The 15,000-nt window shown below is 46.8% G+C and overlaps 1 protein-coding gene across 3 annotated transcripts in view; it reads left to right on the top strand.

Moving 5' to 3' along the window:
• Positions 1-4,119: 4,119 nt before the first annotated feature.
• The window catches only part of klc2 (kinesin light chain 2), a 22,023-nt gene continuing 11,142 nt past the window's right edge, over positions 4,120-15,000 (top strand). Inside the window, exons 1-6 of one of the 3 annotated variants that reach the window (XM_031584958.2) lie at positions 4,120-4,631; positions 7,074-7,335; positions 9,722-10,025; positions 10,444-10,660; positions 13,816-14,005; positions 14,978-15,000. The exon at positions 14,978-15,000 is cut by the window's right edge and continues 151 nt beyond it. In XM_031584958.2, coding sequence (XP_031440818.1) covers positions 7,108-7,335; positions 9,722-10,025; positions 10,444-10,660; positions 13,816-14,005; positions 14,978-15,000 — 962 coding nt within the window. In that variant the 5' untranslated portion in view covers positions 4,120-4,631; positions 7,074-7,107. Of the gene's footprint in view, positions 4,632-5,732; positions 5,920-7,073; positions 7,336-9,721; positions 10,026-10,443; positions 10,661-13,815; positions 14,006-14,977 lie in introns of those variants that run through there. The other 2 variants (XM_012830639.3, XM_031584959.2) reach the window with 2 other exon arrangements.

Here is a 15,000-nt window from a genome sequence, read left to right as displayed (position 1 = left end):
CCCTCAACAGGAGGCCGGACATTGATGGTGGGTTTCCGTTATCCAGTTTTAAAAAGCCACAAATGCATTGTAGTCAAGTGGAAGAGTGGTGGTGGGCCCCCCCCCCCCGCCCTAATGGAGGCGCTGTTAGGGTTATTAACTGCTTCAGTCAGCGGCGTTAATCAGCGGGCCGGTTATTAACTGCTTCAGTCAGCGCGTTAATCAGCGGGCCGGTTATTAACTGCTTCACAGTCAGAGGTGTTAATCAGCGGGCCGGTTATTAACTGCTTCAGTCAGCGGCGTTAATCAGCGGGCCGGTTATTAACTGCTTCAGTCAGCGGCGTTAATCAGCGGGCCGGTTATTAACTGCTTCAGTCAGCGGCGTTAATCAGCGGGCCGGTTGTTCTTCTCCCGCTAGGAAAAGAGCAGGGTGAGAATGAGAGTGGAGTGAACACATTACAGCCTACAGCTGCTATTCAATTACTCCGTCGCTTTGCCAGGTCTGAGGATATATCGGTAGAATTGCCTGATTGTGGTGCCAGTAACTACCACACGCTCACTCTCCCTCTCTCTCTCCCTCTCTCTTTCTATCTGTCTCTCTCTCTCCCTCTATCTGTCTCTCTCTCTCACTGTTGTCCATCTCAGTGTCTAGCACAGGGGGTGGTAGGCTACATGTAAATCTGTTCCCATAATTCAAAACTATGGCCAGGTGATCCAGGATCTTTGTGCTTAAACAAAAAAAAAAAAAACTTCTTTCATGCCCCCTGACACTGACGTTAAAACCTTTCGACCTAGGAGTCAAGGTGTCTCACGTCTCAATAAGGGCGGTGGGTAATGGGAGTCAAGGTGTGTCTCACGTCTCAATAAGGGCGGTGGGGAATGGGAGGAGGAATCACTGCCAGTACATTCAGATGTTACATTAGCATCGCCACTCGTGTCGGGGTTGGGCGGCGTTAAGTGTTGATGTTCAGTGTTTTCAATGTGACGTGTGATTGGGTAATGTGCGATTATGTTTTTCCGCTTGAGTAGCATTCGTTCCAATCCCAAATTGATTAAAATCCCATCTTAAACCTGTTTCATCATCAGCCTTTTCGCTTCTCTCTCTCTCTCTCTCTCTCTCTGTTTCTCTCTCTCTCTCTCTGTTCATCTCTCAGTCTTTCATAATACTTTGTTTCCTCCACATGCTTTTCTACAGTTGTTGGTCTTTTTCATTGTGGCCCTTCCTGATCTACCCGTACCTGTGTCCGTATCGGTTGATGTGATTTAATGGTGGGAAAAAGATTCATTTTTGGTCCAAGGACGTAATTGAGATGTGCACAGACTAGAAAGCACACACACACACACACTGACACACACTCACACACATACACACACACACACACACACACACACACACACACACGCTGAGCTGTAGTAACCCAGTCTTATCCACATCACATCGCATTCTGTCCTTGACTGCTCTTATATTTGTGGTAGTATCTAAAGCATAGAGACCAGACCACATCAGTTACGTTCTCTAAGCTTTTCATTACAAGCTTCAAACTCTTTTTAAAGAAATGTTCCAGAAAATGCCCTCCAGAAAAGATTTGATTGCAGCATAAGGTAACTAATGCAAGTTATTTGATGTGTGTAATGTAAAGCTATAAGATTGAGCATCTGAAAAAGACACATTGCAAGAGACATTCAACCAAGCTTGTGGACGTGACGAGTATAATTTAGTGCACACCGTGGTATTCTGCCATTTTTAGCCATCTGCCTCTTTGCCTATAAGCAACAATGCTTGTACATATCATGAAGAAGTGCTTATAATATTACCTGTTTTCTTTTCAATGTTTTCTTTTTTATTTAACATGGTTTTGTAGTACTGCTTTTTTCATAATTGAGTTGTCAATACGAAAAATGACACGGGGTGGAGACATGTGGACATGTTAACTGTTTGTTCTTTTTTTTTAAGAATAAAAAAAAAGAAAACGCTCTCTTCTTTCGTCAGAAGTTATTGCTGAGAGAGGATCAGATAGATAGATAGATAGATAGATAGATAGATAGATAGATAGATAGATAGATAGATGGATACTTTATTAATCCCAAAGGGAAATTTAGGTCACGGTGCTTCATGGTGCTTTATGGAAGATGTTTGAGTGTCCTATCAGAGCTGGGTCCCTCCCTCCCTTCATACACAGAAATGCAGGACATTTAAAGCTGCAGTATGTCATGTTTGTTGTGAAAAATAAAAAATGCCTCTAGATCAACTATATCATATGGCAGAGACAATGAAAATATGACGTTTACCAATATTTCTTTGCATCAAAACTTCTATCCTTTCCATCAGATGTTTTACTGCATTTGTTCATATTTTAAAAAGAGATACTGTACATGTAAACACATACTGTAGAAGGCACGTAAGAGACCAACATTCTGTCATGTGGGCAATTCCACTCTATCTATTGAGCCCAGTGCTGCAAGGCTGACCGTAGGCCTTGAGGTAGAATTTATAAAGGCTCTGAATCTCTATTCAACTCTACTCTTAGGGTGACCGTAGGCCTTGAGGTAGAGTTTATAAAGGCTCTGAATCTCTATTCAACTCTACTCTTAGGGTGACCGTAGGCCTTGAGGTAGAGTTTATAAAGGCACTGAATCTCTATTCAACTCTACTCTTAGGGTGACCGTAGGCCTTGAGGTAGAGTTTATAAAGGCACTGAATCTCTATTCAACTCTACTCTTAGGGTGACCGTAGGCCTTGAGGTAGAGTTTATAAAGGCACTGAATCTCTATTCAACTCTACTCTTAGGGTGACCGTAGGCCTTGAGGTAGAGTTTATAAAGGCACTGAATCTCTATTCAACTCTACTCTTAGGGTGACCGTAGGCCTTGAGGTAGAGTTTATAAAGGCACTGAATCTCTCGTGAACTCTACTCTTAGGGTGACCGTAGGCCTTGAGGTAGAGTTTATAAAGGCACTGAATCTCTATTCAACTCTACTCTTAGGGTGACCGTAGGCCTTGAGGTAGAGTTTATAAAGGCACTGAATCTCTATTCAACTCTACTCTGAGGCCTACGGTCACCCTAAGAGTAGAATTTATAAAGGCACTGAATCTCTTGTCAACTCCACTGACCGTAGGCCTTGAGTTAGAGTTTATAAAGGCTCTGAATCTCTCGTCAACTCTTAGGGTGACCGTAGGCCTTGAGTTAGAGTTTATAAAGGCTCTGAATCTCTAGTCAACTCTACTCTTAAGGTGACCGTAGGCCTTGAGGTAGAGTTTATAAAGGCACTGAATCTAGTCAACCTGAATATTCCTCAGCATAGGCTACATGCCTGCTAGACCTTGGAACTATGGTTAAAAGCCTTAGCTTCAGCCAGGATGTAGTTCATGTATTGAATGGTCTTGTCCTCTTATCAGAATCAGAATAGTATTTATTGCCAAGTAGGTTTACACCTACCTGGAATTTGTTTTGGTGTATAGGTGCATACAGTGAACATAAAACATACAAACACAATAAGTACTACAATACAAAAAGCAGGGCAGGAGTGCAAAAGTGGATGTGCAGTGTGCAATGTAGTGTGTGTTAACATACATAATGTGTCTTTAGGTCTATTGATGTTACCATCACATGATGGCTGAAAAGTAATTTGTTTTGGGAAGAGGCACGTCCAGGTTTTCGCTGTCCTGCAATGACAGTATCAAAAGGAAAAGAGTGACACTAATATAAATATACAAAACTGAACTAATATAGCGTTCAGTAGCCATGTAAGAATCTACTTTAATTAAAACTGAACTAATATAGCGTTCAGCAGCCATGTAAGAATATACTTTAATTAATGTGTTGCAAAGTAGGAAGCCTAAAGCACTTGTGCAGTGCTATAATGTAGGCTAAGTGTAGAAGACACCACTTGTGCTGAAGGTCTAGTTTAGGGTTTTTCAGTAAGTCCATATATACTGCAAATATAGCAGTAACAATTGGTATTAAAAAATAATGCAAAGTATCTGTGGATTTCCTGTACACAATCATACGCCATCCTGGGATGGTATCTTAACTCCACAAGGCCATTCCCCCGCCCCGGCCAAGCAGGGGCGCGATCTCATCCTCATCCAGGGCGGGGCGAGGCGGGCAGGGTGGGGTGGGGTGGCGCTGGTTGGGTGGTGGGCTGGGACTTGGATGATGTCAGCGCGCCGGTCAGAAAAGCCTGTGGATTTCTGGGAGCGTTTACGCTCCAGCCATTTTCAGCTTCCTGCTGTCATCCTTGCTTCCACGCAGCAAGCGCAGGAATAAAGAAAACAACCGAGACTAGCCTACTTTTACATGGATCCGCTAACAGCTAAAGGGCCAGAATGGATGAATTAAAAACGTCCCGCACTGTGAGCTTTGTTACAGCCTAGTGAGCGCCACTGAGTTTCAGGTTCGTCAACAGGCCGATAGGATAGGAACTACTTGGCTGACTAATTCCTAACGGGTTTACTCGCATTAGCTAGCCATGCTAGTGTTATTCGTTACAATGTATCTCCACGAATTCGCGTGATATACGAGTCCGTCGTTACATTATTTAACCATCCTGCAACTTAGCCTACGCTCTCTTTGAAAACAGGTCTTATCGAGCCTTTCACGACGTTCAAGAGGATCTGAACTTATTGCCGGTGTTCCTAACGTGGAGATAAAGGTATGTATTCTTGGCCACTGATTCAATTGCATTGGATTACTAATAGATCATGTAGCTGTTTTGTTGTCGTAGCCTATATGGGCATATGTCTGGGTCATATTTAAGATGGCTAAGGCCAAGCGTTGTGGTGTCGTGTTGGTGTGGACTGAGCGATGATGCAAGCTGGGCATCTCATCAGTAGGTCAGGCTTTGTTCCAGCGTCCAGTGAGACGGTGGCTAGCCTACCGGCTAAAAACATGAGCGTGCACTCATCCCTAATTACATGGCATCATCGTAGGTAGCACATCTTCGATGAATTTGCCACCTGACACTTCAACGACATTTATATTTGTGATTCGTCTTGTAATTCAAGTAATATTTAATTTGTGAAAAGGAAGCTGTGAATTCGAGACTAGCCTCATTCACTCACGCTGTTGACATTGCCCTCGGGCGGGTGAAATGTATCGCCAACTTGATACAATGTCACAAATGAGCAGGCTCTTGCTTTGGCCTTGGTAAAGACGTATGTTCTTCCGCTCTTTCTTACCGTTTAAAACAACACGCCGTGAAATGACACAGTAAAGCACATTATCGTCCGCATTTGCACATTAGGTGGTTACACAATCAGTCTTACATAGGCACGATCTTAGCCGGCGAATTGGCACGACGTGTTTACAAATAGAATGGGATGGCGAACCTGGCTCATGCAGTAACACGAATGGGCTGTGGAGGAAACAGAACTATACTGTGTGTAATGTGAGAGACTGGAAGTGAAAGTCGCCCGATCGGTCACCTTGATGCTCGTCATCTCATCAAGTTTGCCTCTTTTACACTGACCCCTCATTTCAATTATAGCTTAGGCTACGGTAACCGTCTATTTCGGCTATTATAGTTTTTGTGATGGAGTTAGAAAGATATAATTTAAAGCAGAGTTTTTGTTATTTATACCCGACATCCCGGATCAAACTGGTGTTTCAGACCTCTCATCTCTATCCCGTTGGATGGATATTACGACAGCCTCTCTTGGTGCATTGCAGTCAGTAGACAGACAGAGAGGGAGGGAGGGCGGGAGGGTGTGGGCGGGCGAGGGCCTCCTGGTGGCGAGAGAATAGAATCTCAGGTGCTCGGCCGCCACTAGGTGAGGTCTCTGAGCACGGAGATGAGCTGCGCAGTCAGTAGGCTGCCATCCGCTGCAGAAGACAGCCAGTTTGTTTACATCTGACTGCGCTCTCACCTTCGAATGTGGTTTCAAGACAAGAATAGGCGACGCCAATTAACTGCACCTTTCGTCTTCTAACTGAAGATCCACGTGAGTTCTTTACCTCTACCGAAGAAGTGTTTTTGGTCTTCCCTCGGCGTCGGTGCCAACAGCATAGTTAGTGTGGACTCCATAACTCCTGCTTTGTTTACAGTTAACCTACTTATTACCAGGTTCCTTTGGACCGGACCTCCAATAGCTGAATGCTTGCGCTAGTGGCGCAGAGTAACTGTTTAGAACATTAGCTCTTTAAATGGTGATGAAGTGATACTGATATTGCTTTCAGCATCCAGTGACTAATACTTCAAAGCTCAATAGAAGTGAATTAACGGGTGTGTGGATGCTGGAATGGACTCGGGGGTTGGCTGGCTGATTTCTTGGTGTCCGCAGCATCCTCAAAACTTCGGGTCGCCAAGTCCTTTATGCCCTTTTGGTTTTGTCAATTTCCGTTTGAGCGATCATCTGTCAAACCGTCGTAGCGGTCAGTCCGGGGGCGTTTTGCAGCGTCTGCACAAGGGTGTTTTGGCGCTGGGGTGCCTGAGCTTGTCGGAAGTGATTCAGGAAGTGAATAATTGTGACGCCAGCATTTTAGTCATACAATATTTAACACAGCTGATTGGCCGTAATGTATGGTTGGCAGAGAGGCAGTAATGAGTGTGTCATATGGCGCGTTTGTGGATCACAGCGGCAGGTGTATGTTTTATGGTCCTATAAAATGAGACCGAGGGCTGATTGCATCGAGTATAGACACCACCAGACTGTTTTCTCTTTAGCCTGCCTCTTTAGAGTGTGTCAAATCAACATCAGTTATTTTGTTTCTCTACTCTTCTCCTCTCCTCACCTCACCTCAACTCTTTCATCTTTCGGCCTCTCTTGCTGGTTCTTTTCTTTTTCTTCTCATCTGTTTTCACTACTTTCCTGGACCCCTGCTTGCATACCCACACACACACTCTCTCTCTCTCTCTCCTCTCTCTCTCTCTCTCTCCCTCCCTCCCTCATCCTCTCTCTCTTTCTCTTTCTTTCTTCCTTTTTCTCTTTCTTTCTTCCTCTTTCTCTTTCTTTCTTCCTCTCGCTCTTTCTCTTTCTTTCTTCCTCTTTCTCTCTCTCTTTTTCTTTCTTTCTTCCTCTCGCTCTTTCTCCCTCTCTCTCTCTCCCTCCCTCTCTCTCCCTCCCTCTCTCTCTCTCCCTCTCCCCTCCTCCACCAGCCTGTCTGACAGAGGAGCGTCGAGCCCCCGGCTGATGTCCACCATGGTCTACCCTCGTGAGGAGACCCTGGAGCGCCTGAGCCAGGACGAGATCGTGCTGAACACCAAGGCGGTGATGCAGGGCCTGGAGACGCTGCGGGGCGAACACAACCAGCTGCTGGGCTCCGCGCTGGACTGCACACCGCTGCCCGCCGCACAGGAGAAGTCCGGCCTGCTGCGCAAGAGTCTGGAGGCCATCGAGCTGGGCCTGGGAGAGGCGCAGGTAACTCGGGGAGGGTGTGGAGGTGTGGAGGCGCAGGTAACCCAGGGATGGGAGGCTTAGCGGGGGGTGTGGGGGTGTGGGGTGTGTGGAGGTGTGGTGGTGTGGTAAGCCCAGGGGATGGAGCCTATTGTCATACAGGTCCAGGTCATGGCATGGCTTAATAATTCATTATGCAGGTTCCTACACAAGAAATTGCTAGTAAGTTACAATCAAGTTGCAGAGGGTTTATGCGTGAGTTACATGCTTATTTACAGTCAAGTTGCAGAGGGTTTATGCGTGAATTACATGCTTATTTTCATCGTTTTACAGTCATGTTAGTTAATATTGAGTCACATACTGGTGATCCAGCAAAGACAACGTTCAAACATCCCTTGATTTATTAGAGCCAATACTGTGGGGATAAGTGGAGAGCAGTCAGGGGAGATGGGAGTGTGGGAGTGTGGGGTAGAGGCAGGGAACCAGGGGAAGATGGGCGTGATGATGTCGGGGGAGATGGGCACGATGTCGGGGGAGATGGGCACGATGATGTCGGGGGAGATGGGCACGATGTCTTGGGTAATGAGCTCAGGCTGTTACCCATGGGGTCTTCAGCAGGAGCTGGTCAGACCAGCACACGTACTCCAGGGGGCTTGATGGAGGCTGGGAGAGGGGTCTACTCACAGGGGGGAGATCTGGGAGGAGGTGCCCGGACGAGAGCGAGAGCGATCCAGGGCTCCAGGGAGCTGTGGGAATGGGCAGGGATCCAGGGGTGGGAGGAGGTGTTGGACTCAGGGATCCAGGGAGATGAAAGCAAGGCAGTCAGCCTGTGTGTAGGAACTGGAAGTTGACGAGATCAGATCAAATGGATGAATAAATGGAACGGGTTACACACCAGCCAGTCCAATCACGTAAAGACTTAAAGGAGGGGTGAGAGTAATGTTCACAAATATAATTGAAATGCAAAATAAAAACAAAACAAATGATTTAAAATATACAGTAGAGAACGAGGAACATAAAGTGAAGAAATACCCACTCTGTCACTAAATGATCAGGTGACCATAGTTTAATAACATGGTCTCCCCTCCCCTCTCTCTCAGGTGATCATAGTTTAATAACATGGTCTCCCCTCCCCTCTCTCAGGTGATCATAGTTTAATAACATGGTCTCCCCTCTCTCTCTCAGGTGATCATAGTTTAATAACATGGTCTCCCCTCCCCTCTCTCAGGTGATCATAGTTTAATAACATGGTCTCCCCTCCCCTCTCCCCAGGTGATCATAGTTTAATAACATGGTCTCCCCTCTCTCTCTCAGGTGATCATAGTTTAATAACATGGTCTCCCCTCTCTCTCTCAGGTGATCATAGTTTAATAACATGGTCTCCCCTCTCTCTCTCCTCAGGTGATCATAGTTTAATAACATGGTCTCCCCTCTCTCTCTCAGGTGATCATAGTTTAATAACATGGTCTCCCCTCCCCTCTCTCTCAGGTGATCATAGTTTAATAACATGGTCTCCCCTCTCTCTCTCAGGTGATCATAGTTTAATAACATGGTCTCCCCTCTCTCTCTCCTCAGGTGATCATAGTTTAATAACATGGTCTCCCCTCCCCTCTCTCTCTCTCTCTCAGGTGATCATAGTTTAATAACATGGTCTCCCCTCCCCTCTCTCTCTCTCAGGTGATCATAGTTTAATAACATGGTCTCCCCTCCCCTCTCTCAGGTGATCATAGTTTAATAACATGGTCTCCCCTCCCCTCTCTCTCAGGTGATCATAGTTTAATAACATGGTCTCCCCTCTCTCTCTCAGGTGATCATAGTTTAATAACATGGTCTCCCCTCTCTCTCTCCTCAGGTGATCATAGTTTAATAACATGGTCTCCCCTCCCCTCTCTCTCTCTCAGGTAATCATAGTTTAATAACATGGTCTCCCCTCCCCTGTCTCTCTCTCAGGTGATCATAGTTTAATAACATGGTCTCCCCTCCCCTCTCTCAGGTGATCATAGTTTAATAACATGGTCTCCCCTCCCCTCTCTCTCAGGTAATCATAGTTTAATAACATGGTCTCCCCTGTCTCTCTCTCAGGTGATCATAGTTTAATAACATGGTCTCCCCTCCCTCTCTCAGGTGATCATAGTTTAATAACATGGTCTCCCCTCCCCTCTCTCTCAGGTAATCATAGTTTAATAACATGGTCTCCCCTGTCTCTCTCTCAGGTGATCATAGTTTAATAACATGGTCTCCCCTCCTCTCTCTCTCCCCAGGTGATCATAGTTTAATAACATGGTCTCCCCTCCCCTCTCTCTCCCCAGGTGATCATAGTTTAATAACATGGTCTCCCCCCTCTCTCTCTCTCCCCAGGTGATCATAGTTTAATAACACATGGTCTCCCCTCTCCTCTCTCTCTCCCCAGGTGATCATTGCGCTGTCGGGGCACCTGAGCGCGGTGGAGTCGGAGAAGCAGAAGCTGCGGGCGCAGGTGCGGCGGCTGTGTCAGGAGAACCAGTGGCTCCGGGACGAGCTGGCCAACACGCAGCAGAAGCTCCAGCGCAGCGAGCAGAGCGTGGCGCAGCTGGAGGAGGAGAAGAAGCACCTGGAGTTCATGAACCAGATCAAGAAGCTGGACGAGGACGCGTCGCCCTGCGAGGAGAGGGCCAACGACAACAGCAAGGACAACCTGGACGACCTCTTCCCCAACGACGACGAGCAGGGACCCAGTACGGACAAGATTATCCTTCTCTCTTTCTGTCGTTCTTTTGTTCTTCCATTCTTTTGTAGTTCCGTCTGTTCTTTTTTGTTCTTTCTCTCTGTATTTCCCTTTCCTGCGTTTCTTTCTGTATGTCTTTCATTCTGTATTCCCGTCTTTCTTTCTGTGTTTCTCTCTCTCTCTCTCTGGTCTCTCTCTCTCTCTCTCTCTCTCTTATCTCTCTCTCCTTCTCTTTGTCTGTCTCTCTCTCTCTTATCTCTCACTCCTTCTCTTGGTCTGTTTGTCATCCATTCTCATCCATATGCATGTCTTCCTTCTGGTCTATCATCTGTGACTGTCGTTCATTTTTCTGCTTTTCACTGATTTTGTAAAAATATTCAGTGATGCTCGTGATCCTGAATGACCTTTGACCTCTGCGTGTCCTGTAGACCAACCGAGCGGCGAGGTGGCGGCGCAGCAGGGCGGCTACGAGATCCCGGCCCGCCTGCGGACGCTGCACAACCTGGTGATCCAGTACGCCTCGCAGGGCCGCTACGAGGTGGCCGTGCCCCTGTGCAAGCAGGCGCTGGAGGACCTGGAGAAGACCTCCGGCCACGACCACCCCGACGTGGCCACCATGCTCAACATCCTGGCCCTGGTCTACAGGTGAGTGGCCACCGTGCTCAACATCCTGGCCCTGGTCTACAGGTGAGTGGCCACCATGCTCAACATCCTGGCCCTGGTCTACAGGTGAGTGGCCACCGTGCTCAACATCCTGGCCCTGGTCTACAGGTGAGTGGCCACCATGCTCAACATCCTGGCCCTGGTCTACAGGTGAGTGGCCACCGTGCTCAACATCCTGGCCCTGGTCTACAGGTGAGCCGCCTGGCATTGATCTTTTCTAGTTTATAGAGGGGCCCAGAGTTCAGAGGCGAGACGGCACCCTCGACTCGGTATGCAACAGTCTCAAAAGTTCAGAATGAAATGTCCTGGTGAAGCACTGCATCCACGAACCTGTGTTGTCCTGGTTCAGAGTACCTCAGCCACCTGTGATGTCCTGATTCAGCGTACCTCAGCCACCTGTGATCACCTGTGATGTCCTGATTCAGCGTACCTCAGCCACCTGTGATCACCTGTGATGTCCTGATTCAGCGTACCTCAGCCACCTGTGATCACCTGTGATGTCCTGGTTCAGAGTACCTCAGCCATCTCAACCTGTGATGTCCTGGATCAGCGTACCTCAGCCATCTCAACCTGTGATGTCCTGGATCAGCGTACCTCAGCCACCTGTGATGTCCTGATTCAGCGTACCTCAGCCATCTCAACCTGTGATGTCCTGATTCAGCGTACCTCAGCCACCTGTGATCACCTGATTCAGCGTACCTCAGCCACCTGTGATCACCTGTGATGTCCTGGTTCAGAGTACCTCAGCCATCTCAACCTGTGATGTCCTGATTCAGCGTACCTCAGCCACCTGTGATCACCTGTGATGTCCTGATTCAGCGTACCTCAGCCACCTGTGATCACCTGTGATGTCCTGGTTCAGAGTACCTCAGCCATCTCAACCTGTGATGTCCTGGATCTGCGTACCTCAGCCACCTCAACCTGTGATGTCCTGAATCAGCGTACCTCAGCCATCTCAACCTGTGATGTCCTGATTCAGAGTACTTCAGCGTACCTCAACCTGTGATGTCCTGGATCAGCGTACCTCAGCCACCTCAACCTGTGATGTCCTGGTTCAGAGTACCTCAGCCATCTCAACCTGTGATGTTCAGCGTACCTCATCCATCTCTGTTCTGCATGAGTGGACCCTTCTTCCATCCGTAACAAGTAACCTCCTCCTGGGGTTGCGTTGTTATTTTTGAGACACAGCCATTTAATCTGCTATGAGACCTATAATTGTCTGAAGTCTCCATACCTCACATAGTTGGTCCAGCTACCCCTTTTGAATGGCAAGACATGCTATATTTGGTTAAAAGGCCCAATGGCCTAAATGTACCCAATTGTTATTTAAAGCATCACCAAATTGCAAAATATCACTATGTAGACCAAAAGTCTGGATAATCTCCCATTTTGAGGCACGTCTGAATGACCAGTGACCTGCTTTCTGCTGTAATCTGTGCGCTCTGTAAATGGATTCAATCTGAAGGGCTTATGTGAGCGTTTGGTCTGCCCTCCCAAAGGCCACAGACGGGACAAATTGTTCTGGACCCTCCCGGCTCGTTAGTACTCGGAGTGCTTCTGGATCCTCCCGGCTCGTTAGTACTCGGAGTGCTTCTGGATCCTCCCGGCTCGTTAGTACTCGGAGTGCTTCTGGATCCTCCCGGCTCGTTAGTACTCGGAGTGCTTCTGGATCCTCCCGGCTCGTTAGTACTCGGAGTGCTTCTGGATCCTCCCGGCTCGTTAGTACTCGGAGTGCTTCTGGCAAACTGCAGATACTAAACTCTCCATGTCATTTGACCTGACAGTTGGGCTTGACCATAGTTATGCGGTGTCTGCTGATGTATGGAGTTCGACTCTTGTTTACTTGTTTACTTGTTTACAGCGATCAGTGTCTGCTGATGTATGGAGTTCGACTCTTGTTTACTTGTTTACAGCGATCAGTGTCTGCTGATGTATGGAGTTCGACTCTTGTTTACTTGTTTACAGTGATCAGTGTCTGTTGTTGTTTACAGCGATCAGAGTCTGCTGATGTATGGAGTTCGACTCTTGTTTACTTGTTTACAGCGATCAGTGTGTGCTGATGTATGGAGTTCGACACTTGTTTACTTGTTTACAGCGATCAGTGTCTGCTGATGTATGGAGTTCGACTCTTGTTTACTTGTTTACAGCGATCAGAGTCTGCTGATGTATGGAGTTCGACTCTTGTTTACTTGTTTACAGCGATCAGTGTCTGCTGATGTATGGAGTTCGACTCTTGTTTACTTGTTTACAGCGATCAGTGTCTGCTGATGTATGGAGTTCGACTCTTGTTTACTGCTGATGTATGGAGTTCGACTCTTGTTTACTTGTTTACTCGTTTACAGCGATCAGGCTTGGTCTGTTCAGGGCTACGAGCCAGTAAGGGCTCGTCTTGATCGGCCATGTTATATATATTATGGGATATGTTGTTTATGTTATAAGGGTATGTTATTTATTTTATGGGATATGTTGTTTATGTTATAAGGGAATATTATGTATATTATGGGATATGTTGTTTATGTTATAAGGGAATATTATTACCCAGGTGACCAAATATGCACGTTTGTCTCTCTCTAGAAATCCGAATGACTAATGGCTAATTGCGTCACTCAGGGTTTTCAGCTCCTCTGGGTTGAGATGCAGGCGTGGGCCTGTATGATTGTGTGAAAGAGAAAGGTGTGAGGAGGAGGCCACTGTTTAAATGAATGTCTGCATGGCTTTTGACTACCCTCCAAGGGCCACGTCCTTCTACGTGTAATGTAATACCTGATGAGAATCAGATGAACCTCTTTTACAGTGTTTACAGACTAAACTCAGTGATAAAACAATGTTGTGGTAATGCTCAATATCAAACATGATGGGTACAATTGAGTCTGAATATGTCACTCAAGTTTCTTCCTTATAACTAGCTTTTTGTCAAATAAATGGTCCACTAATGGCTTAATGTCCCCTGTCAGGGACCAGAGTAGGACACTCTGACATCCTTCACCTTCTGTGGCTTGTGACAAACACATAAATGACACACTCCTTCGCCTTCTGCTTGATGCGTGATGTGCTGAGTTGGACCCTCCATCTAAGTCTTTACCTTCTCTTCCTCCTCTTCCTCCTCCTCTTCCTCCTCCTCGTCCTCCTCCATCCAGGGACCAGAACAAGTACAAAGAAGCGGCCCACCTGCTGAACGACGCCCTGGCCATCCGAGAGAAGACGCTGGGCCGAGACCACCCCGCCGTGGCTGCCACACTCAACAACCTGGCCGTGCTCTACGGCAAGAGGGGCAAGTACAAGGAGGCCGAGCCCCTCTGCAAGAGGGCCCTGGAGATCCGAGAGAAGGTACCGGAAGCCTCTTTGGACTTAAGCTGACGTTTTTTTTGCTGCCATTACCAAATTGCCTTTTTTTTTTTTGCACTACCATAACCTCACTTTAAAGAAAACTTATGCTGCTGTACGTGTATCTATGTTTATATCTATATGTATATCTATATGTAGGAAATGTCTTGTCTTATCTGTTGTGCCTGTGCACTTTATATGTTTCACCGTGGGAGAGTGGGAAACATCCTATCGATTCCTTTGTATGTCTTGACATGCAAAGTAATTGACAATAAAGCTACTTTGACTTTGACGTTGATGTCTTCAGTAGAGACACGAAACGTTACAGGGGAATTTATAAACTGCTGCCCTGTTAGCAACAGAACAACAACATTTGTGTTAGACATTTTAAAACATTAACTAAAAACGTGACACTTTTCTGTGTATTAATTTGACAGATGATCAGATATGTGTATTGACAGTCATCTATTTAATAGATTCTAAAATATAACCCAGGCATACCGCTGATGGAAGAATGTTTCCATTTAAGCAAATCATTATGATCAGACTTGAATGACGTAACAAAAGGTGTCAAATCAACATACATTTTGCATCTGTACAGGCATTTGCATGTCTACAATCACTCGTGTGTGTGTGTGTGTGTGTGTGTGTGTGTGTGTGTGTGTGTGTGTGTGTGTGTGTGTGTGTGTGTGTGTGTGTGTGTGTGTGTGTGTGTGTGCGTGTGTGTGCGTGTGCGTTCCTGTGCGTGTGCGTTCCTGTGCGTGTGCGTTCCTGCGTGTGTGTGTGTGTGTGTGTGTGTGTGTGTGTGTGTGTGCGTGTGCGTTCCTGTGCGTGTGTGTGTGTGTGTGTGTGTGTGTGCGTGTGTGTGCGTGTGCGTTCCTGTGTGTGTGTGTGTGTGTGTGTGCACGTGTGTGTGTGTGTGTGTGTGTGTGCACATGTGTGTGTGTGTGTGTGTGTGTGTGCACATGTGTGTAGGTGCTGGGGAAGTACCACCCTGA

The sequence above is a fragment of the Clupea harengus genome, chromosome 18 (genome assembly GCF_900700415.2).
Source record: "Clupea harengus chromosome 18, Ch_v2.0.2, whole genome shotgun sequence".
Classification (NCBI taxonomy): Eukaryota; Metazoa; Chordata; class Actinopteri; order Clupeiformes; family Clupeidae; genus Clupea; species Clupea harengus.
The sequence above is the reverse complement of the archived record's forward strand: the minus strand, read 5'-3'. Positions and strand labels throughout refer to the sequence as shown.